Source organism: Sciurus vulgaris (assembly GCF_902686455.1).
Source record: "Sciurus vulgaris genome assembly, chromosome: 10".
In the NCBI taxonomy this organism is placed as follows: Eukaryota; Metazoa; Chordata; class Mammalia; order Rodentia; family Sciuridae; genus Sciurus; species Sciurus vulgaris.
This window is the reverse complement of record NC_136470.1, coordinates 132,782,878-132,808,638: the sequence shown is the minus strand read 5'-3', so window position 1 is coordinate 132,808,638 and position 25,761 is coordinate 132,782,878. Positions and strand designations below refer to the sequence as shown.

The window sequence follows — 25,761 nt, the reverse complement described above, 5'->3', positions numbered from 1 at the left end:
CACAGAAAAGGAAGTTTCCCCGAAAAGGCCACTCCCACCCAGTGACTTTCCAGTTCCAGGTGGTGTAGACACACCAGTTCTTCTCGGCCTTAACCACAGGACAAGCCTTGGGGCCTAAGCAGCGGGGGCAGCAGCTCCGCGGGCCCCAGGCTGCGACCCCGCCTCCAGCTGGGTCGCCTCCCAACTGCACCCGGGACCCCAGGCATCCGCCCGCGGAGGGGAGGAAATTCTTCTTGATTACGTAGGATCCAGGAAACGAAACCCAGAGCCACCGGTGTCGGCGCGAAGTCACTCCAAGGCCCTTCCTCGCTAGCTTCAGGGGAAGTTGTGTAACACCTGTGCGGAGCGAAAGGGTGGAGAGGACCACAGCCTCCACCTGGCGCCCGGATTCCCACCAGCCGGAGCAACAGGTGAGCGGCGTCTTTCTCCGGCGCCTCTCCGCCGCCAGGGCGCGGGTTCCGCGCGTGTTTCCAGGAGCGACCCAGGTGATGCGGGCTGCCTGTGCGGAGAGGCTCGAGGGTCTGTGCGTCCTGTTTGCTCGGTGGGTGGAAGTTGGGGACAGGGTTCTGAGTAGACCTGGGGAAGTGAGCCTGGAAATGGAGAGCAGACTCTGCAAAAGACCCTAACTGTGCCTGTGGTGTCCCTAGCCCAACCCAGAACCATATAATGACAAAGGTGTGTCCTGCCAGAAAAAGAAAAAAAAAAAAAAAAAAAAAAATCCCCGAGGGCTGTCCTTGCAGTTAGCTGTACCACTTCGCAGCTGAGAGCGCAGTGCTAGATCAAGGCCCCAGGGTGAGCCCAGAGCCTCTGCCAGCACCGCGGGGTGTTTGGAGGAAGGGTCGGTGAAGCTGCCATCCATCAGCTAACATTAACAGGATTATGGCTGCGGCTCAAACGAGGCTTGGCCATCCAGAATAGCAGACGAATAGGAAAGGCAGAGGGCTGGGCGGCCTGGCGGGTGGGCCCTTTAGCCGGAGTCACGAGTCAGTTTCAGTCCTGGCCTCTGCTGTCGTTCGTCTGTGGACTCTGGGTCAGTTTCTTCACTCGTGTTCCTTCAGTTGCCTCACCTCTGAAATCTCTGAACTTGAGTAACTATTACAAGAACCCCAGAGTTAAGACAGAGCGTTGCGTGCAGTCATGTAAGGTGTGGGAGCCCTACCTGGCGCTGCAGAAGGTCCCCAGGGAAAGTTAACTCCCACAGTTTTAAGTATTTGTCAAAGAGCCTGCTGCTCCCAAATGCCTTTCTGACTGGCAGGTGGCTTTACTGATGCACTGGGATTCCTGGAAGTCTGGGCAGGACCGCCTCCCAGTTCCAGGAACCAGCACTCACCATTTCTTCGGGTTCGGCAGCAGGAGAGGCAGGTCAGAGTGCAGCTGCTCGGTGGTAGGCAGATCTGGGCTCCTTCTCCTTCCTGATCTTGCCTCAGCAGAACTTTCTCTTAATGCCACCCTGGCACTCACAACAGTTGTAGGGCTTTGAACAATGAACACACACATGAGGATGAAAAATGAATGGAAAACAAAATGAGTGGGTTTCTATATTTGGATAGAAGGGCGGCCTGTAAACGAGGTGGATAACAGAGCAGCATCTGTAAAGAAGCTTAGCAAACAGACGGAGGGCCATTACAGGGGGTGAACTGCACCTGTGCGCCTCACAGTCCGCACCTCTAAGGAGCTTCCCGGTCCTCTGCTCTGCAGCCTTACAGATGGCTCATTCTTAAATGAGTCAAGCCGCTCCCAAGATTCCACGCTTGAGGTTCCCCTGCAGCCCCCCGTGGCACACACCCAGAATATCATGACCTGGATGGTTATAGATATTTTTCAACTTTCCTGACGACACCACCACAGCTGTCATCTAAATAAGGATTTAGATTTATCCTCTAAATCCTATGGCATCATTATTTTTACTCCTAGTACCTGGAGTAATTTAATTATCAATTGTCTTCCTCCCTGAGTGCCTCTGTAGAATGCTCAAATGCCTGTATAAAGACTAGAGGCTTGTCTGCTCTATACCTAAAATCAATACTCCTTGAGAAGCACATTTTCCTCTTAGTGAACATTGAAACAGGAAATATTCATATAAGCATACATGAGTGTGTGTACCATGAATGTGTGTGTACACACACACAGAGACACACACAAACAACGTTACATAGTGCTCAGTACTTTACCAACAAATGTTCATCTTCAACCAGTTAGAACAAATTTTAAAAACTGTTTTAAATGTTCATCTCCAAATTTTGTTTGCTAAATGCTTAGAAAATCCTCACCTGGCCTAGTAAAAAAAATGTATGTGACCACAAGAACAATTGAAGCTCAAGGCTTTTCTGCCTTATATAAAGATACCTTAAAGGCAATCTCTAATAAATGTCATCGAAAGGTGGGACTCTTTTTCTTTTTTCCAGTGAAATGGGGACATTAGTGTTAAGCACATGAATTGTGAATCATTTTCCTTCAGCAAGTCATTGAGGAGCTGTATGGCATTAGACAGCCAATTCTATGGGCTTAGATTTCTCATTTATAAGAAAGACAGGAGTCATTTCCAATCTGTGAGGCAGTACTGCATAGTCCGGAAAGGCTTTTCAGGGATAATATACCAGTTGAATGAGAAGATCTGACTTTGAAGATAGTTTTTTTGGTTTCTTTTGTCTCTTTGGTTTATTGTTAATTTTGTAAAACTCTGTACACTATTGTCTGAGTAGATGTATGATCCACATGTTTATTCAAGGTTTATTGAATCTTATAAAATACTATAAGATTCAATCCCAGAATGGTTCTAAATACATTTGTTTTGTTTTCTTGAGCCCAAACTACAAAAGTGGATTTTATAGGAAGACAGCCTGTTACCAGGTACATTACCCTTACCATCCTGTATCTCTGGCATCTATTTTGCAAGTATGTGTCCTGGTGTTTCAAATTCCACCCCGCCCCCTTCCTCTCTGCATGCAATCCTGGAAATGCCCGGTTTTGCTCTGCTTACCTATTAACATAACCACAATTTAACAGACCGCAATGTTTTTCTCATTAGCTGTTCACTAAACATTTTTAAATGCACACAGTTTACCTACAAACATAAGGAGAAGGATATTGAAATCAGTTGATTTTTTTGGACTATCCTCAATAAATTTCACCTCCTTCTGCTGGCCCACTCCCAGTGACCCTCCTTTGCTCAATATGTAGTATCTGATTCTCACTCACGCGTAGCAGGAGAGAGATGTAGATTTCTGATGTTTTTTAGAGCAGCAGAGCTTTGCTAAAATAATTCAGATCATGCATCACCCTCTTGGGCCTGGAGAAATTTGTGAACTTGTTTATCCTGTGTTTTTCATTTGCATGAGTGGAGTTGGGGGTGATTTGTAGTTAGACAATTAACAAGTGAATCCACATAAATAAACCAGGTCTATTTTATGTACACTTTAGAGGCATAGTAATTTTATGATCTTCCAAAAATACTTTTTGAAAGCAATAAGAAGAATTTTAGGATCCCAACAGCTGGGTCAGATGTTGTCACTGTAGTATGAGTTATAAAGTCACAGCTGAAAACCTCTACCCTTGTTCTCCCCCTCCCTAGTGGGAATGTTTTACAATGATCAAATAGCCCAGAGCAGCAAAGGGGCCTAGTGGCATTTGACAGAATGACTTCAACAGAGATGTACATGTATTTCTATAGCATACAATGCCAAAATCACCTCCAAAGTTCTCGTGCAACATAGAAAGAAGTATGCAGCCGTCAGATTATATTTTGAAGTTCTGTATTTGTTCAGGTGTAATTATGATTCCAATGGTACAATATATATTATGGGTTTATTATATACTTTTTTACTCTGGGTGCATCATAAATGTGATTTCCTGGAATTTTTATTTTAATATAAGAGTGGCAGGAACCATTTTTTAAAAGCTATTGTGTTAAATTTATTAACCAATTCAATCAGGGCACACCTAATTATTTCCAAAACGAATGACATGTCTTGGACTAGATCCATTAAGGTAGAGAAAATATAAAGATGCTTATACCAGTCAACAAGAGAGCAGGCAGAGAAGGCACCCACATGGTAGATGATTTTATGTATTAAGCACACAGCACTTTATTATAACTGGCACAATAAAAGTATAAGAACCACTTAACATTTTGGACCAGTGCTTATGATGTACCAGTTTTAATACTTAAGATATTTTGTAATTGCTACATTTAAAACCCATAGTAAAGCCTGGCATTCTGTTGCACACCTGTAATCCCAGTGGCTCCAGAGGCAGGAGGATCACAAGTTCAAAGCCAGCCTCAGCAACTTAGCAAGGCCCTAAACAACTTAGCAAGACTCTATTTCTAAATAAAATATAAAATGGCTGGGGATGTGGCTCAGTAATCAAGCACTCCTGGGTTCAATTCCTGGAACAAAAACAAACAAGATAAAACAAACCACAGTAAAATGAGGAAATAGATTTTATTGTATAGCATTTTTGCCAGTAGGTGCTCATTCTCAAATTTTAAGGCTTAAAATAGTATGACTACTAGGAAGAGAAAGAGCAAGCATGAACGAGTGGGCACTGACTTAGACGCTGTTTAGCTTCCCTTCCTAGGATATCTGGATCAGGAGGGGATGACCTGTGACCCTAGGAAAATACTGTGTGTTCTCTTATTTGGTACTCATTAGGATGGGACCTTGAACCTTAAGCCCCACTTGCTTAAGATCCACCCGACATGATACACAGAATCAGCTTATGCATTTCTCATCTTTCTAGCATACAAATATTTCTGACTTGCTGGATTTCCTAGCCCCAAACAACTAAAGTCTAAAAAGAAAACACAAAAATATTTTCCATCTCTGATGTATAGGTTTGCAATCCAGAAACTATGGGATATTTTTTTTTTCCTAATTCAGTTCACAGAATATAAGAAATAAAATTTTGCCTTTTAGATATTACTTAGGATTTGTCCGAAGATATTATCTGGTGCCTTTTTGATATTGGTAGTCAAGTCGAGAAAGACTGAAACAAGTGGTCCCTTAAAATTGCTATTAAAATTAATTAAAAGTCATGGAACATTGATTCAAACTAAGCATATTAAAGATTGATGTCTTAGAAGATGCAGGGGACAGATTAAAAACTTTTGAGATCCATAGTTCAGCATATTAAATAAGGGATACTGCCTATTTATACGCATTGATTTTATCAGTCTTTCAACTTGTATGTATCTGTGAAGGTACTTAGCCTACTTTATGCAACAAGGTATTCTTTTTAATGTATCACCTCTGCTCGTGCAAATATGATGTTGACCAAATTCATCACGGGATTTTGCATTTATGAATTCAGTCTCTGTTTATGGTTCTTTGATGAAACCTTCTGCTCAGCCCTTCTGCCCTGCAGTACTTTGATCCTCTGGCTTTTCCACCTCTGTCCATTCTCCTCTCTATCTCTGTAAATTCCAACCCATATTGTGTCTGCTGATTATAACGAAAACATGGGGCAAAAATTGTGTTACACAACTGTTTTATCTCCAACCCACACGCTCAGATGAAGCAGCTCTTCCTCTTCCCAGGCCCATGGTCCTTTAACTGACTCCTACCACGTCATGGACTGACTGATAACCTCCAGAGTCCTACGTGGAAACCCAGCCTAGGGAGTCAGATCAAGTCCAGAAGCTTCCAAAGCCTGGATGAGGCTACAGTCAGCTAATAAAGAAGACTGTCCCATGACTGTGACTCTGTAGTTCTAGGGGATTGTCTTTCCACAGTCATATTTGACCTATAAATTTATAGGCAGTGTGCTAATATCAAATCTTATTTTTTTTTCAGAACTATTTAAATCATGGACAAACACAGTAAGTAATTCATATGTGTTTACTTTTCTTTCCTATAATGTTAAATCTATTTACGTGCTGTTTCTTACCATGTTTGATTCAGTTCTTGAATTTGTAGTTTGCTTTGTGTCATTTGTGCCCCAGAATCCAATGTCTAGTTGACTATTTCAACTATAGAAATATACACAACATCCACTACCAATAATCTTTTCCAATAATAATAAGAAAGTCTTAGGGAGAGCAACATGTTGGGTTTGTTGGTAAATAAGTATGCTATGTTTCCTCAAGAACATTTTTTTATTCTCTTTACATTTTGTATACAGAAAGTGTATTCAAGTTATACTCATTAACGGATAATAAACATGTCAGCTGATTATAATAAAAATCTCAGATATATATGCTGATATATATTTCATAACATACACATGTGGACAGGCTTAAATAAAGACCAATCATAAAATTATCTACATGTTAGGAAAAATACCAGAAACCAAATCCTGTTTTTCTGAAATGATATTTGTTCTCCCTTTTATTTTTATGGAGATAGCCAAAAACGTATTTGTCTCTCATTGCAATGTCAGCCCCCATCAATGCATTAGATAATCTTCATGTTCCTTACATTCCCCATGTGAGATTTTGTGATATTTCCTTAATGTCTGCTGTATTGATTTAATTTTATTTGTAAAACTTAATTAAGCTTTTAAAATGTAGGTTTATATAGAGGCAAGAAGATTTCAAGTTTGAGGGCTGCCTTAGCAACTAAGCAAGACCCTGTCTCAGAAAACACACAAAAAAGTCTGGGGGTGTAGTTCAGTGGTAAAGAATCCCTGGATTCAATCCCCAGTGCCCCCCACCAAAGAAAATTTGTATAAATGTAACATGTTTCATATACTATAAGCTTTGAGATACCGTCATTTCAATTAAGAACGATTTGTTTGCCCACGGTTATGGCCACTTTTAAGTTTCATGTATATAATTCTATGTGAAATAAAATATGTATACATATGTGAATAAATATGCACATAAATATATGTATATACATATATGGAGATATAAGATATCTTCAAGACAATGTGATAGTCCTATGTTGCACTTCAAAACTACAGAAATAGACCTTAATTCCTATTCTCTTTGCATTCTCTTTGATCTACACGAACATCTGCCTGTTCACTTTGTGTGTGTGTGTGAATGTGAATTCCTCCTGGTCATCCTGAATTAGGTTCGTGGCACTGGTACCCAAACTCAGAGATGACGAGTTCCGATTTCCCCGAATCTGCCTCCTTTGAGGTGATGAAGTCCAATTTCCTGAATCTGCCTCCTCTTGAGAAGGTGTGTGTGTGTGTGTGAGTTTTACATTGCTCAAACAATGGTGCCTATTAAGAGGTGCCAAAATGTGACATGCCAGTTAAGGGTAGATCTTTAAGTCAGACTTGGAATGTGCTTCCTTGAGATCCATTCTGAGTCTGATCCTGTTGCTTCCTAACTCAAATTGGAAGTGGAGGCTGCAGGCAGGATCCTAAAGGCTGGAGAACTAGGGAACTGGGCCACTCACCTAAGCTGAGAAACAGAAGAGAAGGGGTCTAGATGAAATAACCTATAGCTTATCAGAGATCTGTGGGAATTTGAGACCTGTTGTGGTGTCTGTCTAAGGAGAAGCCTTATTCAGGTAGGGAGTTCTTTGTTGTTTGAATGTGCCCAGTTTCTGCGGCTACATTCTGCTGAAGGTAGGAAAATGGGGGGCGGTGCAGTGCAGGCTGCTTCTTGATAAGCCAGTAAAATTACAGAAAGTTCATAATAGAAACACGTGCCAAAAATATAAGATCGAATGTTCAATTAATATTTCCTTCTATATCTGCACCTTGTCTCCATGAGCCAAAAACAAACAGTTCTGAATTTCCAGTTAGCAACCCATAAGGAAGTAGAGGCAAGGATAATGTAAGTTTAGTGTCCTCTAGAACATCACTTCCGTGAAGGCAGGGCCACCGTGGCCCCAGAGCCCAACCCAATGGGTGACACAGGAGAGACTCAGCAAATATTTATTGACAGGTTGGTTAGATAAATGAATTGCTGAGAGAAAAGAATATAAGGAACTAGGAAGGTGAAATGCTTGTGCATGTATTAAGACTATTCAAGCAGATAATTAGCAGATAACAGAAGAATGTTAGTTTATGGTAATTAAACACGGTCAGAATCAGTTTTATTCTGGAAAGTTCATATACTTCAACCTTATTAGTGTAGTTTCAGAGTAGGCATAAAATAGATAAATACTGAAGTACAAGCTTATTTTAATTTTTTAAAAAAACTAATTGTGGTAGCAACAATTATAGATACCTTTAAAATCTTCCATAATCCTCCCATTACCATCGCCACGTCCAGTTAGTTTTATTTATTGCTTTCTTCATACACTGCAGGTGGTTTTAAAACTATCTTTTTCCTAATACCACAAAATCAAAACCTGGAACTGAACACTCAAACATATTTGAAAAAAATTAGCTCTGATAACAGATACAACTTAGGGTAAGTGAATTTATTTTGCCTATTTCAGTACAGCATAAAACCACACCAGTGAATATTATCTAAGGACAATGCCTTTTTGCTTCCTAATATATACTTTATTTTAGCAAACATACATTTACCTCTGTTTGAATTTCAGACGTGCAAATTGGTACTCCCCAACCAGGAACAAATTTGCCAGCTGGATATTCTCCTTCATATCCACCAGCATCATTCCAAGGTAAAATATTTGATTAAAAGAAAGTAATACTAAACAATTGATATTCCTAAGGGACAGAAGGAGAAGAGTAAGGGGGACAGTTTTTTAGTTGTTCTTTTTCTTAAAATTGCTTTAAAGTAATCGCCTCTGTACTGACTTCTTCCTCATCGTTATAATATATTGTAACAACTGTTTACATAGGATTTACATTGTGTGAGGTATTATACATAATCTAGAGATGACTTAAAATATATGCAAGGATTTGCATAGGTCATATGCTCAAGGACTTGAGTATTTTTGGCTTTGGTATCCCAAGGGGATCCTAGGAACAATCCTCCTGCATGCTGAAAGACCACCGTACTGTTGATTATCCCCTTTGTTCATGTGGAAAAACTGAGGCAAGATAATTTGGCTCAGGTTTCAAGTTCTGCATCCTGGATGAATAACTGTGTGGTGGCCTAAACAAGTTGCCATATCTCAAATCTTCACTTTTCATACCTATAATTGGGGATAATACTTTCTCTAATTCAGTTTGCTTTGGAAGATAAATGCAAATACAAAGAAAACTATGAGCATAATGCAAGTAGTAAGTGACAGTTATTGATAGTTACGTTCAATCAATTTGGATTTATATAAGTAAGATAGTTATCCATATTTCAGGTAATCCTATATGCTTAATCCTTTGATTTAAGGAATAACCAACCATGTTCTCTAAGAGTCTTGAGAAGATTATAATTGCTCCAATAATATATTCAATTAGCTCACATTTCCACTTTCCCCTTGACTTATCTCCTGTGATCTTTAAAAATGTGAATCTGTTCAAGTCACAGATGCGTTCAGCTCTACTTCACTGACTCCTCATTACTCTTGGAATAAGGGGCAAAACCAGGTCCTGGGAGCTTTACCCTCCTCTCACTTTGACGGCTTCTTAAAGCTGGCTCTCTGCTGTTCAGCTAGATTGGCCATCTTTCAGATCTTTAAAGGCCTATGCATGTTACTGTGCAGGGACTATTCTCTGGAATGTTCTGTGTCCTTGGCCTTTTCCACTCCTGCCAATCTTTCAGAGCGTGACTGAGAGTGGATCCCTCAGGGAAACACTCCCTACACCTTCCCTTTCCCTTTCCCTCCCCGCATCTCAATAACTACTTTCTTGCATATGTAGGTATAAAACCCCCGGCCCCTTACTTCAAAACATCTGTCTCCAATTCCAACTAGAAAGTCATACTGGTACTAGAGCTCCCTGGCATAGGGTGCATGCAAAGTTTTCTGTCCCTTTAGGCAAGGGGGACAAGGATTGCCTCTGTGTTTCCCATTGTGAATCCTAAGGTTCAACACTTTGTAACAGACAAGTGACATCAGGGAACTCACTCTTCTGAGAATCTTCCAATGCCTGCCAATTACACATGGAAGAAAATAGCAGCTCCTGACCACCCCTCCCCAGCTCACCAGATGGATGAACTGTTTCCTATTCTACTGAGGGCCACTCCTTTTCTTACTGTCCTTCTTCTGTTTGCAAGCATTCCACATTCATTCCCAAAGTCAGGGTTTTTATATTTGCCTTCCATCTTCCTGGGAGATTTCTTCTCTTTTTCCTTTTCTCTCTTTTCTTTTTTTTTTTTTTTTTTTCTAATTAGTTTTACCTGATCATAGAACGCACTTTGACACATTATACATAAATGGAGTATAACTTATTCTTCTGGTTATACATGATGTAGAATCACACTGGTCATGTAATCATATATGTACATAGGGTGATAATGTCTGATTCATTCTACTATCCTTCCTCCCCCCCATACCCCTTCCCCTCCCTCAGTCCTCTCTTACTAATCCATAGTACCTTTGTTTTTCCCTAGCCCCACTCCCTTATTGTGAGTTAGCATCTGCATATTGGAGAAAGTATTCAGTCTTTAGTTTTGGGAGATTGGCTTATTTTGCTTAGCATGTTATTCTCCAGCTCTATCCATTTACTGGCAAATACCATAATTTCATTTTTTTAAGACTGAGTAGTATTCCATCACTGCAGTATGCTGATTCTAATTCCTTTGGGTATTAACCAAAGAGGAATATAGCTGGGTCAAATGGTGATTCCATTACAAGTTTTCTGAAGAACCTCCATGCTGTTTTCCATAATGGTTGCACCAATTTGCAGTCTCAGGATTTTCTTACCAGATCCTTACATGAAATATTTCCCTTGTCATCTTTTGGCCCAAAGTAAATTAGACCTGTCTAAAGTAGCCTCCTCTGCTGCCATCTCCCCACATTTTCTCCATGACACCATATGAAATCTTTTCTTTGTCTCCCAGAAGTTGACTCTTAGCCCACAGAGAGTTGGTTCCCCATGGATAGCTGTATCCCTCAATTGTACAACAGAGTTAGTGACAGATTTATCCCTCTAAGTGTCTATTCAGTATAGAAGAAATAGATTATAAAATCTTAATTTAAAAACACTATTATGAGATTCATTCTGTTGTTAGATTTCGTTGTTTACACTGATTCAATAATTTGATTTATTTATTTAGTTAGTTAGTTTTGTGGTGCTGGAAACTGAACCCAGGGCCTTGTACCTGCTAGACAGGTGCTTTACCACTGATTCACACCCCCAGTCCATTAGTCATAATTTTAAAGGTATGTGAATTTTGTCAGAAGTGTTCCTTTAAAAGTATTTATAAATTGCCTGTTCTGAGTATTCAGTCTTACATGACTTTTGATGATAAAATACAGGGAAACATAGTCCTTGGAAAGTATATTGTAATCTTTGAAATTCCTGCTCCGGGTGAATAAGCTTATAAAGCTTTGTTGTAATCACACATTCAGAGAATGTAGAGTATAGGCCTACAAAATGTCTTTTTCTGGTATTTATGAACTACTCCAAAGAATTTTGCCTCTCACAACATTTGCCTTCCCCATTTCCAGAGAGCACATTGGGTGCTAAATTGTGAAATTTAAATTTCTAAATATCAGAATGGTGTTATGGGTTTTTAATGGATAGAGACTTTATTGATGCATATACTGTGGACTAAAACTCCAGGCAAACTGTTAATCCAGATAAGTATGTAGAATGTACTAGAAGGAAGACATACCTTTACCTCTGTATCTGGATTTCTCAACAGTGGCACGGTAATATTTTGGGTTGGACCCTTCTTTGTTTCCAGGAAACTGTTCTGGGTACTTCACGATGTTGTGCAGCATCCCTGCCTTCTACCCACCAGACACCACACTTGTCTCCAGCTGTGACAAATAAAAAATATCTCCAAAGCTTTTCAAAGATCCCTTAGGGAAAGAGAAAAAACCCTGCAATCCCAGGTCTACAGACCCAGGACATACCTTTTGTTAGAATTCCAGAATTGCCTTGTTCTTTGTTCTTGAAATGGCGCCCAGGTGCTTTGGTTCCTGAAATGGCGGCCCAGGACTTTAGTTTGGCTCTCCTCCCATGCCGTCTTTCCTGTCCACGAAGGCCTGTCAGGATGTTTGTGTAGGTGACTCGAGGTCATAGTTTATTTTCCTTTACTTTTTCACGTATTCAAGTTTTTTTTCTTTCCATCTAAGTTTTGGTTGGTACAGGCAGCAGCCATGCCAGCTCTTTTCTCAGCCCACCACCCTCAAAAAGAGAGTGGGTATGAAACCACAGATGTTGGACTGAAAAACTTGAAAGATTAAAAAAAAATAAACTTCACAGATACTGGATTTCTGAATTTAGAGGTCAGTTCGTAGAGAACTGGGGTACTTATAAATGGGTTGATGATTCCAGTTTTCTGTGCAGATACACATTACTTCACTGGTTCCTGTTTCAGGACCTCCAGGACACACTGGCTACCCAGGACCCCAGGCTGGCTACCCAGGTCCCCAGGGTGCCTATCCAAGTCCCCAGGCTGGCTACCCAGGTCCCCAGAGTGCCTATCCAGGTCCTCAGGCTGGCTACTCAATCCCACCAGCCAGCTATACAGGTGCTGGCCCAGTGGGCTTCCCTGTCCAAAGCCAGCCAGGTGGACCTGCAGGGACACCATGGATGCCTGCACCGCCCCCTCCCCTGGACTGCCCACCCGGATTGGAATATTTAACTCAGGTAAGTTCAGATGCATAAAATACTCATGAAAGACCAACCTGTGCTTCCAGCTTGTATAACTAGGGTAACAGATGAATACTTCACCACATTTGAAAGTGGCAAAACAACATTTTCACTGGCAGATGACTCTAATTCTTGTGGCGGGCAAAACCGGGCCCAGGGTTACGCCACGTGCATCTAAAGATGGCGACTGGCAGAGAGCAAAAGGCGTCCTGATTATGCATGGAGAACTGGCAGGAAGCATTTTTACCATTGGCTGCATGATAATCAGTTCAGCCGCCTAGGGCGTGGACAGATATACTTTACATTTATGATGGAGCAAGTGATCGCTTGACCTTTAACAGGATTGAATGGACATATCTGGTTACAATTGCTCATGCATGAGACTGCTTATATATTGAGGGTGTTATTTGAATAAAGAGGAAGCTGCTTCATGAACCTCTGAAGTGTACGTGTCTTTCCTCCCGCTGGTTGGGCTGTAAGCGTGAGAAGCGTTGCTGAGCCGCTTGGAGCAAGCCAGGCAAAGAAGCCTTGGTTTTCGGTAAATTCTCAGTGAGGTTCACTTTTTAGTCAAAGCACAAATGTCTGGGTAATCGTGTTTTCTGTGACCTTGAATTAAACCTGAAGAGCCAATAGCAAATATTTTTAAGAACTATTAAAGTACCAATTGCAAATATTTTAAGCACTATTTTCCAGTATTTGTCCTAAGCATAATACATGTATTATCTTACTCCTTATAAAGAGTCTATAACATTATATAAATTAACAGCATTTTTCAGAAGAGGAAAGTGAGCTAAGAGAAATTACACACTTTGCATTGGCTGTTTAACCTGGATTTTGTTACCAAACACTGTGCTTGTCATTCAATACTAAATAGTTTCTTTGGAATTAAATAAAGGAAAAACTTTAAATAAAGTTTATTGCCAAGTTTCAATAAATGATACCAAACAAAGAGTTCAGATTTTATATCGAAAATAAAATTTTTATACCCAATAAAAGTACGAATTTATAATGCTGCTTTTGATCCTTGGAAGGCCCAGTTTTATAAACGCTACCAATAAGGAAAAAAACAACAAAAAAAAAAAAAAATCCCAAAAGGCCAGAATTTTACTGTACTACAGGATATGAATTTCAGCAATATGAAGTTGAACATTTATTTAGTGTGAGGAATCAGGTAGGTGACGTAGGAATAAGAAGTGCTGAGCATCCAATCAATGCCCATGAGAACAAGTATTCTTACCATGTCTAGCCAGTGCTTAGTCATTCAGGGGTCTTTTTGACTCACTCTGTAGTAATTTAATTTTTCATAATGTTTTGAAGAAGCACATAAAATAGGAAATTTTGGTCATTATCATGTATTTTTAAAAACACTGAAATACTTATTTGAAAACTTAGGAAAGGGCCTGGGGAGATAGCTCAGTCTGTAGAGTGCTTGCCTTGCAAGCACAAGGCCCTGGGTTTGATCCCCAGCACTGCAAAAAAAAAAGAAAGAAAAAGAAAACTCAGGAACTCATAAAATATAGAGATGAAATTATCTGTGACTACAACTGATGATATCAAATACACTTAAAATTTTGAAACATCAGGAAAAAAAATTTTGTAAGTGGTTAAAAAGTATCCATCTCTCTTGAGCCTCTTCCTCAAAGAACATTATAGTTGTTTTTTTTTTTTTTTTTTTTTTTCAGTGTAAGACAATTTTATTTGGTCTTAGTTTTCCCACATTGATGGTGAAAATTGTTAATAAAATTTTACCAATTGAAAATATTAATTACAGTGTTACACTGAACAGTAATATAGATTACTAAATATCAATAATATTAAATGTTGATAATTTATCATGTTAATTTTTTTTTCCTATAACAGATAGATCAGATTCTGGTTCATCAGCAAATTGAACTTCTGGAAGGTAGGTTTTCATTGTATTGATCATATTTCTAGAAAAAGGAAAGGTTTATGCATTATCAGTCACCACAAATACAGCACTCTCACTCATGTGAAACAGTAGATCATTTTTTAAGTGTCTATTTTAAATTTCACCATAATCCATCACGAACATGATCAGCAATTCATTTCTGAAAATTAGGCACCAAATGGTAAATATTAGTATGGTGGGTATCTGCTCTTATGATGCAGGTATTAGATATGGATATTGGAAGGAAACAATCAAGACTTACTTGCTCGTCTCTTTTTATATCACTAAAAGTTTTTATCATTTTACTGGATTTTTACCACTTCCGTTGTTTTCTCCCAACTTTTGAGATCACCTTGAGAACGGGACAGAATCACATGCAATACTTCAGCTTCCTTAGTGCATCTCCTAAGTGATTGATCTTTGTGAATTCATATGGAGACGTTTTGCTGCTGGGTATTGAACCCAGATGAGCTTTACCTCTGAACTACACCCCAAGTCTCCCCACCCCCAGATATTTTCTTCTTTATTTCGAGGCAGAATCTAAATTGCTGAGGTTCTCTCTGTGTTGCTGAAGCTGGCCTCAAATTTGCAATCCTCCTGCCTTAGTCTCCCAAATTGCTGAGATTACAAGTGTGTGCCACCACAGTCAGCAAGATAGGGATGTTTTAGAAAATTATTGTTTGTGCCCACAGTTTCTCTTGGGAAATCAGATGAACCCTGTGGAACATGTGTTCCGTGGGCTGTGTGTTACCCACTGGGGTGCAGGGGCACTGGGGCACTTCAGATCTGAAGGCCTCTTCCTGCAAGAGTATTACTGCTCCTGGGTGGGCATCCAGATGCTTCCAGGAATCCAGGGCTCCCAGGTGCAGGAATAAACCTGGAATGTCACTAGATCCTTCAGGGCAGCTACCAGGGAGTGAGACCCAAGGAGATGCAGGAACCATCTCGTACATCAGAGGATGATGGAAACTCAGCTGGTTTATAGAATCCATTCAATCCATCTTCACCTTTTGCAAAGTCCCTTTTCAAGGGCAGAAATTAGAAAGTGAACTCTGCAAGCAGAATAATGGATTTTATTAAATTATACAATTGTCACCTATGACATTTAAGTTATAAATAATGTCCATTATTAGGTATTTGTATTGTTCATCATTTTGTTTAGTTTCTCTTAACTTTTCTCTAGAAGAGAGTTCTTTATTGTTGGTAAATGTCTATTCTGAATTGTTGAAAATGTTTTATTTTGTGTTTTATGTTATTTAAGTCATAAAATCCACATAGCCAGATACCATATATTGTATAATATATAGCTTACTATCTCTTTTTAGATTTATAAGTATTTTAAATATTTGTGAATATGTCATATAACTTCATTTCGAAATGTAGTTTTCAAATTTACTAGTATTTAATTCTTCAGTTTTAGATCAGTCTCCGCACTTAACAAGGCTAAAGCAACTTAAGAAGACCATCTCAAAATATAAAGATTAAAAGAGCTGGCTCAGTGGTTAAGCACCCGGTTCAATCCCCAGTACCAAAAAAAAAAAGAGATGTCCTTAATTTCTGTTTTCTTTTTTTGCCCAATATAAAGTCTAATTTTTTTTCATGTTACAAATTGTGTAAATAACATGAAGATTGCTCAGTTTCTGTTAGTATCTGAGCATATTAGGTACTTACATTATTTTTCCTCAATTCAAAACTTAACAGAAAAGAAACATAGGAACATGGAATTATTTTGTTTTGTTTTGTTTTGATCTTTTGAGGAAAATCCTAGATTATATAAACCCATGCTATTCAACAAATAAACAAGTCGAAGATTTCTGAGATTAAGACCCTAATGAAGCATAATAATAAACACCCTCTCAAAGCTACTTTTCTCCTCACCAAACATTTAACTGGCAGATGGGGTCTAATAATTGCAGAGCTCAGGACTCTGAATCCTACCAAGTTTGTGGTGCTAGGATTTTTGACGGACGTCTCTGTCCTCCTAGAAGTCCTTGCGTGCAGACATGAGAGAGTGTTCTGAGCCTACATGTATTTCTTTTAATCACTTTTTGTTTTGGCCGGTCTTCTGACATACTGTGACCCAAGTATGTGAGCCTGTCCACAAGGGAATATTAACTGCTCCTTCTTGACTCTGAAAAACAGAGGTTTCCAGTGTGTGGATCAATATGAGGGGGCCATTGGTGAGATACCATCTCCATCATTGGTGAGAGGTCATCATGTCGCATCCCTCTGTCTTCCTCATGGGGAGGTTAGCCCCCCCTAAAGGTGCAGAATGCACTTGGGATGCGCATGGTCTAGCGAGCCGACGAGTTTGAACCCTGGTAGCCAGGCACCTTCCTCCTTGTCCAGTACTCAGCTCCATCTGCTGAGCTCAACGAGGTGCACTGGGCCCCGTGTGATCTTCTGATTCACCTCCTATTTCCACTCTGTCCATTCTTACATGTTTACATCGATCCCACACCTCTCACTTTTACTCAAAGTACACACATATCTCTTTGAGTTTTTCTTACTTTAATAACCTTTCCTCTTTTGCCTTTTTTGTTTTATTGGTCTGGTTCATCCCTAAACATCTTTCTTTGCCCTCTTTCTTGTACTACTTGGGATATCTTGCAAAATTGATATAGCTGGATATGGTAACATCTTAGACTGGGTTCCAAGTTCTTTTTTTTTTTTTCAGTTGTAGGTGATCACGATACCTTTATTTTTAAATACCTTTATTTTTATGTGGTGCTCAGGATCAAATCCAGCACCACGCATGCTAGGCAAGCAGGCCACCCCAGCCCAAGATTCAACATTCTTAACACAATGGTAATTATAATTTCCTCTTTGTGTCTTTAGTCTTAACAGGTTTTGAAACTAACAACAAGTATGAAATCAAGAACAGTCTTGGACAGAGGGTATACTTTGCAGTGGAAGAAAATGACTGCTGTACCCGAAATTGCTTTGGACCATCGAGACCTTTTACCTTGAGGATTCTTGATAATTTGGGTCAAGAAGTCATAACCCTGCAGAGGCCACTAGCCTGTGGCAGCTGCTGTTGTCCCTGCTGCCTTCAGGAGGTCAGTGTGCAGTGACCAGGGCAGTCTGTAAAGAGTTCAGCAAGCATTTTCACCCTTTTTACAACTGACCACAGTAAGATGGTTATCACATTTACATACATTCTTTTGCTTTTGTAGATAGAAGTACAAGCTCCTCCTGGGATACCCATAGGTTATGTTGCTCAGAACTGGCACCCATGTCTGCCCAAGTTTACAATTCAGAATGAGAAAAGAGAGGACGTACTGAAAGTTGTTGGTCCGTGTGTTGTGTGCAGTTGTTGTTCAGATATTGATTTTGAGGTAAGAAAAGTCATAATGTTTATAAGATTTGCATTCCTAACCTAAGACACACTGACTAAGTATTGTGCTCTGATACCTCAAAAGAGAGGTAATGTGCTCACACATCTAACTTTAGTCAGAGTCACGGTTGCTACTCTACAGGTCAGTATTGATTATACTAAATGGGAAAAAAAGAAGAAGAAGCAGAGATGTCAAATAAAATGTAGTCAAATAAGATGTAGTCAAATAAAAATAAGCAAAATATCTGACACTTAAACATGGTAGTTTCTGTGTATTGATGCCATATGGTATCTGCTTTAAATAGAATGCTAAACCTTATCATGTTAAGTCTGATTGCCTGAGACCAGGGATCCCTCCTCAATCTTTGTCACCGGCCATAACTGTTCTAGGTCATGTCCAGAAGGCCAGACATCTTTGAGTTCTTACAAAGAGCCCAGTTATACAAAGAGAGGGTTTTTGTTTTTTTGTTTCTTATTTTTTTTTTAACTTTTAATATAAAACCAGTGGCTACCAATGCTTCCTTTTTTCTAGTTTCAATTTCTGCATGCAGTTATCCACAGTCCACTGTGGCCTGACAATATTAAATTAAACTTTCTAGAAATATGCAATTTCTAAATTTTAAATTGCATGCCATTCAGAGCAGTGTAATGAAATCTCATGCCTCCCTGCTCCGTCCAGCTGGATGTGGGTCACCCTCTTGTAAGGCACTCTCGCTGTGTGAGAGTCACTAGTAACTGACCCATTAGTCATCTTTGGTTATCAGAGCAGCTAGCTCCCACAGCTTGTGTTCACGAACCCTTGCGTAGTATGCTAATTGTCATAGTGCCTCCCTCAGTGATTGCACCTCTTTTGGTCCCGTAGACATTGTCTGATCTTACATCACTACAGGACAGTTCAGAACAGGACACCAAGATATTTTGAGTGAGAAAGAGGGAAACCATATTCACATAATTTTCATTATAGCATATAGCTGTAATTTTCTATTTTATTATTAGTAATAATCTAATACTAATCTCTTACTGTGCCCAGTTTACAAATTAAAGCTTATCATAGGTATGGCATGTAATAAAAAACCTAGTACACATAGCATGCATTACTCTCTGTGGGTTCAGGCTCCTTTGGGGGTCATGGCATATATGACTTGCAGATCAGCAGACCTTACTATATTCTGTATCTTGTCTGAATTGTGCAGCTCTGGGTCTCTGATTTGGCCCCGTACAGATTAAGCCTTTGGAAACTACAGTATGTTCGTGTATTTACTACATGGGAGAATCTCACTACAACAGTTCTCCAATAGATGGCCTCGACTTATAATCCAATTCATTTGGTCACAAATGTGTAAAGATGGGGAGATTTTATAACTTAACCTCAATATCTTGTTTCTTCTGGAAAAATCAGAAAGTATGGTAAACTGGACCCACCTTTCCAGAGAATGGGCTAAAACATACTAAAGCTGAGTAGGACTACTCACTTACGATGTCATATGGGAGCTCTGGCAGTCTCCCCACATCTTCCTGATCAAGCTTTATTCTAGTAAGTTAACCAGTTTCCTTCTCTATCCATATGAGTTGCACTTCCTCTGTTGGAAACTGGTTATGTGAGGTGAATCTGTCCCCTTAGAGACTTCCCAGTCTAACAATGCAGAGGGCAAACTCTAAGAAAATACTTGTGATGTAGAGACTTTTAAAAGGAAGTTGTAAAGGGATTTGTATAGTGTGTATTATGTACGTAGCAAAGCTTCATATAGTGGTATGGAAAATAATCGTTCTGCATGTAGGAGATGGTACGTCTACCATAGAGTCAGAGAGGGAAAGTAATAATTGCTCTGTTAAGGAATGATGTGAACAAATTTAGTTGGCATATATTTTATTTTAGGATATAAGCGAAAACACTGGAGAAGCATTTTGAAATTCTCATATTGAATGCTAAGGAACCGAGATTGCATCCAGCAACCATTTTCGGGGGATTCCTTAAAGCAGCCATTATTTGTAATGAATTAATTTCTCTCCTATGCATCTAGAATGATAATATCTAGGTACCATCTTTGACAGAATTGAGACGCAGTCATTTGATTCATTGTCTATAGGGTTTATGATTTGAAGGTTGACATTTCAAAGCAGAAATTATCTGTATGAGGAATAGCCATGGGAACTTTGAGTGAAAGGAGTTTTAAATAGCCAGATCAACAGCATGAGCAGGAGTCACTCTAAGGAAAGACTATTTCAAGATACATTTCCTAGGTGCATGGAGGGTGGCTGATTCATGCATTTGATGTCCATGAAGAGTGAAAAAAAGAAAATTTAGAGATGATTCTCATGTATTATTCTGGATGTCAGATGTCTGAGAAGTCTAACGAATAGATACCAATGACCAAGTTAAGAATCATGTGGTTGGAGGGTAGACTGTTGATTTGTGGGAAACTAATCTTTATTTAGGTCATGTTGGATCCTAGTTATGTAGAGGAAAAGGTTGGGAGTTTTCACCATGCAGATGGTAGTTGATTCTGTGAGACCATCATCCCAAGGGTGAGTAGGAGAGTCAAGTGGACCATCCGTCCCATATAGATGAAAGTTTCTCCTTCCAGGATTCTTGGTATGGGAAAAACATGGCCACATGAAACTGGCATCCCAATCTAGTCTTAGCTGTTCAAAGTCTAAATTCATAACGTTGTTAGGAGAATGGAATTGCTTAGTAATTATAATGTCTTCATATCTAAGGATATACCAACTGTTATATAAATCCTTCATTTGTAAATCTTATCAGCAACCATATTTACAGTAACATATCACAATTTATTACATTATATTCCCTTGATACATAACCAGGTTTTATTTGCTATATTACACTTCAGTTTTTTGCATTTATATTTGAGATGATCCGAAGATTTCCCTTTTAAAATATTATTCACCAATTATTTATATTAAATATATGCATTTAAAATTTTTATAATATAATACCAATTTGTTATTTCCAGAGGTCGAAATTTTATTATAGGGATTTTCTGATATTAAAATTTACCTAAAATTGAGCTAGAAATTTTCTAGTCCTAATAGTTTTTTGGCTAGAGATTATTATTCACACTTCTTATCCAGGCCAAAAAAATTCACATTTTCTACTTTTGACATAAATTCTGTTTAATTTATAATTTTCGCTATAGTAATCAAAAATGGCAAATATCAACATCTTTATCAATTTAGTATTGAGATTATGACTGCCAAGTTATCATCTCCATTTTTCATTTTAAAAAATATTTTGAATTTGAAAAGTAGAATAAAGTTTTCAAATAATTAAATGACAGCTATTGCAGATAAAATACTAACAGAATTTGTTTGGGCTTTGTTTACCATGATATTTCTCTCATCTCACATAACCACTAAAACTCAGTGGCTCAAAAGCAGAAGTTTTTCTTCTCATGCTTATGGTCTGGAGGTCGACTGTGCTTCTGTGCATATAGCTAGGCTCCAACTTAGATTGCAATTTGGTCTAGGTACTATTCATGTATGTGCATTGTAGGGTTATAACCACAGCAGCTAGTGGGATGAGATTTTCTCGTTGGTTTCCACTAGAGATCAAGAGCCAGGTCAAACCAGTTAGCCAGGTTGAAAAACACTCTTCATGTCACCTGCAAACACACCTTGGTCAAACAGTCACATGGCCAAGCCTGATCAGTCATGAGCTGGAAGAATCCTGGGCTGACACAAGAAGCGAAATGAAACGCACGTTCAATAAACACTGATCCAGGCCATCATGATTTCATGTAAGAAGGGTACTTCAGGTGTTTTAAGATACCATCTACCTCCACCCAAATGAAGTGGGATAGCACTTTATATTTTCCTCAGATTGCTTAGTTGGTCTCAGCCTGCAACAGGGGCTCAGGATACCTTGCTAGTACCTGTGGTACCTCGTGCACATTTGAAAAGGACTCAGCTCCTCCTTGTTTAACAGAGTCCTAGGTGTGCATGACTAGAGAAGTGTCGGGTCATTCAGCCCCCCACCTGGCCACCTGAGTGGCATTAGTCTGGGCACAATCTGCTCAGCTCTGCGATGGTCCTGGGCTTTCCTCTGGTACAGGTGCAAAAGCAGAACCTTTGACATTGGAACTTTTTTCTCCACCCTTTTTCTTATTTTTCTGATCACACCCCCAAGTCATCCCTTTCCCCCAACCTGGGGCAACCCATCAAGCTGTGTGTTGATCACCTACTTCACTCAAGTGGCCAGTCTTCTCCAGGCTCCCAGCATGCCCTGTTTCTATACTCCCTGAGCCTGGTAGTAAGCTCGCCATCATAGTTATTAAAGCAGAAATCTAATAGGGAGTTGTTTTTTCTTTCAAATTATCTTCTTCATGGCCTATAGAGATTTTATCAAGGAAGCATCTCGTATTTTTATTCCTTTCTGCTTAAATTTTGTTTTGGATTTATTTGAATTATAATGTATTGGGCTGGGGAGATAGCTCAGTTGGTAGAATGCTTGCCTCACAAGCACAAGGCCCTGGGTTCAATCCCTAGTACAACAACAACAACAACAACAACAACAAAAAAAGAATTATAATGTATCTTAAGGTAAAATAGGAATCTTAGATATTTCAGCAAACTACTTTCAGTAATTTTTTTTCTGTGCAATAAAACATTTTTTTCCACCTATCCATAAATAGATATGGGAGCCTCCATGTACCTAATATGGGTTACATGTTCATGGTGACATATGGGCAGAATTTTAAGATACTACTTGTGTCATTTTATAGCTTTGCTGTAAATTTTCTAGGAATTATTAAGACTTTATTTTTTTTTTTTTCAATGCAGATTAAATCTCTTGATGAAGAGTCTCTGGTCGGCAAGATTTCCAAACACTGGACTGGGTTTTTGAGAGAGGCATTTACTGACGCCGATAACTTTGGGATTCAATTCCCTTTAGACCTCGATGTGAAAATAAAAGCCGTGATGCTTGGTGCCTGCTTCCTCATCGTGAGTGTTTCTACCGACCCTGGTCACAGAGGTCTCCCTAGGATCCTTCTGAAACGAGACAGTAAATCGTGTATTCCACACTGACCTTCTCCAGTTAATGGGTTTCTGCAAAGGTTCCCAGTTCATCCTAGGTCGAAATTCTATTTGATCCTAACACTCTGGATACACAGGGGACTGGTTTCTGTCTGAAGGGTCTATGCATTTTCAAAAGACTAAAAGAGGACTTTGTGTCTTGTGCTGAGGTCTTTGAGCTTTCCTTTCAAAGCACACAATTAGTGCTTTGGGGAAGATGTTGAATCTGTTTTAAATTTAAGTGGGAAAACAATCTTTATTAAACAGGAAAACTTTTATCTTGGACTCATTTGTAAAAAATCATAAGATAGAAGTATAAACAGCAACAAGAGTAGACACTACAATTGAACTTCTGGATCCAACGACCAATTTATAGGAAGTATGTGGGAAAGAGCAGTGATTTTAAATCTTTTGAAACCCAAATACCAGATCATACCTCAGTTCAACCAAGTCAAAAGCATGGAATCAAAAATATGTGTAGATGATTCCAAAATTACCCAAGTTAATGGGTAATGCTGCATATTTCAGGAAAGCTAATGGGCACAGAGAAATAATTCTTCACCTCAGCTGCACACTATACCTGGGTATCTTTCAAACTACCCATGTTCAGATTGCACCTAAATCTATTTGAACTGGAATCTCTTCAATCTATTTAGATCTCTGAGATGATTACATTGTAACCAAAGTTTGAAACACTACGTGCTTATCTTAAACATTGACTTGGGGATGAAATCTTTGAGAGAATGTACAGCAAAAAGGATCCAGTTCCAAGCCTGGCATGGTGGTGCACACCTGTAATCCCAGTGGTTTGGGAGCCTGAGGCAGGAGGATGACCAACCTCAGCAGTTTAGTGAAACCCTAAGCAATTTAGCAATTAAATAAAATATAGAAAGAGCTGGGGATGTGGCTCAGTGGTTAGGCATCCTTGGGTTCAATCCCCAGTACACACACACACAATATATATATATATATATATATATATATATATATATATATATATATATATATCCAAATTCCTTCAACAAATAAGTGTTAAGGTAAATAAAAAAGATAAAATAGATGGCATAAGAGCCACCAACCTAGTACAGTTAATAGAGCATGTTTGGATACCAATTCAAACAAACCTATATAAAAAGGCATTGGTAAGACATCAGGGAAATTTGAATATTGACTGGCTACTTGATGATAGGAAGGAATTATCAAGATGTTTAGATATTATGATGATGATGATATATAAAAATAGATTTCATATATTTTAGAGAGACATAATGAAGTGTTCCATCATGAAATGTTTTGATATCATGGGTTTGTTTTGAAATAACCAGTGTGAGGAAAAAGAAATCTAGAGGATGGAGTAATAGATGAAGTAAGAGTGGTCATAGTAATCATTATGAGCTGGATAAGCAGTTGCTGGGGATTTTTATGTTATTTCGAGTTTGGGATATGCTTAATACTGTCTATAATAAAATTTAAGTAGAAACAAATTATTATTTTCCATATGTGGAAAAAAAAAAAAAACTGTTCTTCAGTAAGTGTTCTTTCTCCCTAAAAAGTAAATTTAACCTTAACCTTAAGGAAACTTAATAGTGTGAAAGGTAAGGTGTATTCAGGGGAAGAAAGAAATCTGGGACTGTTTAGATTGATGGGAAATGGGGATGGAAGCGGTAGAGGATTATCAGGAAATTTCTGGGGTCTCTTTCTGAAGAACCTTAAGATATAGTTAAAAAGGAACAAGTGAGTCCTGGTGTAACACTAAACACTAAAATGACTGTACAGAGCAATAACATGTTACATATTTCAGGAAAGCTAGAAAAGGGGATTTGGAATGTTTTCACTACAAAGAAATTCTCATTGTTTGAGAAAATAGTAATGTTTAACCTGACATGACACAATGTATAGCTGTCTTGAAAAGTGGAACCCATAAATGTAGCTTTTGTGTCCATTTAAATTTTTTAAAGAACTTTTTAAATGAGGCAACTTTTCCTAGACACAGATTGATTCATTGAAAATTATGTAGTTAATGGTTGTTTTAAAACTAGGCATAATGAAATAGTTGTAAATCCGTCCCTTAGAAAGATCAATATTGGTGTCACATGCAAAAAGGGATTGAACAGAGGTAAAATTGCAGTAGTGTAAGGCCAGTGGTTGGTGGGAAGGGCCAATGGTCACCTCTGCTGGGTAAAGGAAAAGAATAGATACGAGAAATGAAATCCACAGAATTTGACTGACATCGTAGAAGAAAGCGTCTAGCTAGAAACCCTTGTTTCTTGGAATGATATAAGCAGGGGACACCGGTTTGATGAACCTGGGAAACAAACTTCTGTCTGTACTACATTCTGAGATGGCCATCACCATTCCCAAAATCTGATGTGGTGCAGTATCTCCACAGAAGTTATGTTACAGAGAAGGACTATGAAAATGTGAGGAAGACAGATTAGAAGAAAGATTTCAAAGGGAATGACAGAAGTAGCAATCAGAGAATGAGGAGACTGTTAAATGCATACAGGTATTAATAAATGGAGTCAGAATTTACTTGAGAATGGAGAGGTGAAAGCAGAGTTTACACAGTTGTCAACTTTTCCCTGATTTGCTTATTACACTTCATTTTTTCTTATTTAACAGATACGGTAACTGTGTGTGGTCAGGTCTTTAGCTTTATGTACCTGAGAACTGATCTCAGCTGCTGCTAAAAATTCATTTCCATATTTTTTGCTCCTTTACAGGACTTTATGTTTTTTGAAAGAAACCAGGATTGAAAATTAGAAGTGTGATGGATTAATGAATGTATCCTCAGAAAACTGCGGGGAGCTGCATACTGTTTGAGGCTACTGAAAAGGAAAACTCAGTGGTTTTCTTTTCTTTATTGAAAGTACTCGTATGTGTATGAATAAAACTGTGATGTTCA

At 38.9% G+C, this 25,761-nt stretch overlaps 1 protein-coding gene and 1 long non-coding RNA gene across 3 annotated transcripts in view; one reads left to right on the top strand and one right to left on the bottom strand.

Moving 5' to 3' along the window:
- Positions 1–1,855, bottom strand: part of LOC306637873 — a 4,977-nt gene extending 3,122 nt beyond the window's left edge. Inside the window, exon 1 of the long non-coding RNA XR_013757300.1 lies at positions 1,160–1,855. This is a non-coding gene — a long non-coding RNA (uncharacterized lncRNA). The remainder of the gene's footprint in view (positions 1–1,159) is intronic.
- On the top strand, positions 99–25,761 carry LOC306637872 (phospholipid scramblase 1-like). Of its 2 annotated transcripts, none has more exons than XM_079100709.1 (9): positions 99–410; positions 5,793–5,818; positions 8,451–8,531; positions 12,302–12,573; positions 14,437–14,479; positions 17,324–17,544; positions 17,662–17,823; positions 22,623–22,784; positions 25,580–25,761. In XM_079100709.1, the coding sequence occupies exons 2-9, from the start codon at positions 5,806–5,808 to the stop codon at positions 25,610–25,612; spliced, it is 987 nt and encodes a 328-aa protein (XP_078956835.1). In that variant the 5' UTR covers positions 99–410; positions 5,793–5,805; the 3' UTR covers positions 25,613–25,761. The 2 variants fall into 2 exon arrangements, with proteins under 2 accessions (XP_078956835.1, XP_078956836.1); XM_079100710.1 differs by lacking the exon at positions 99–410 and adding an exon at positions 462–485.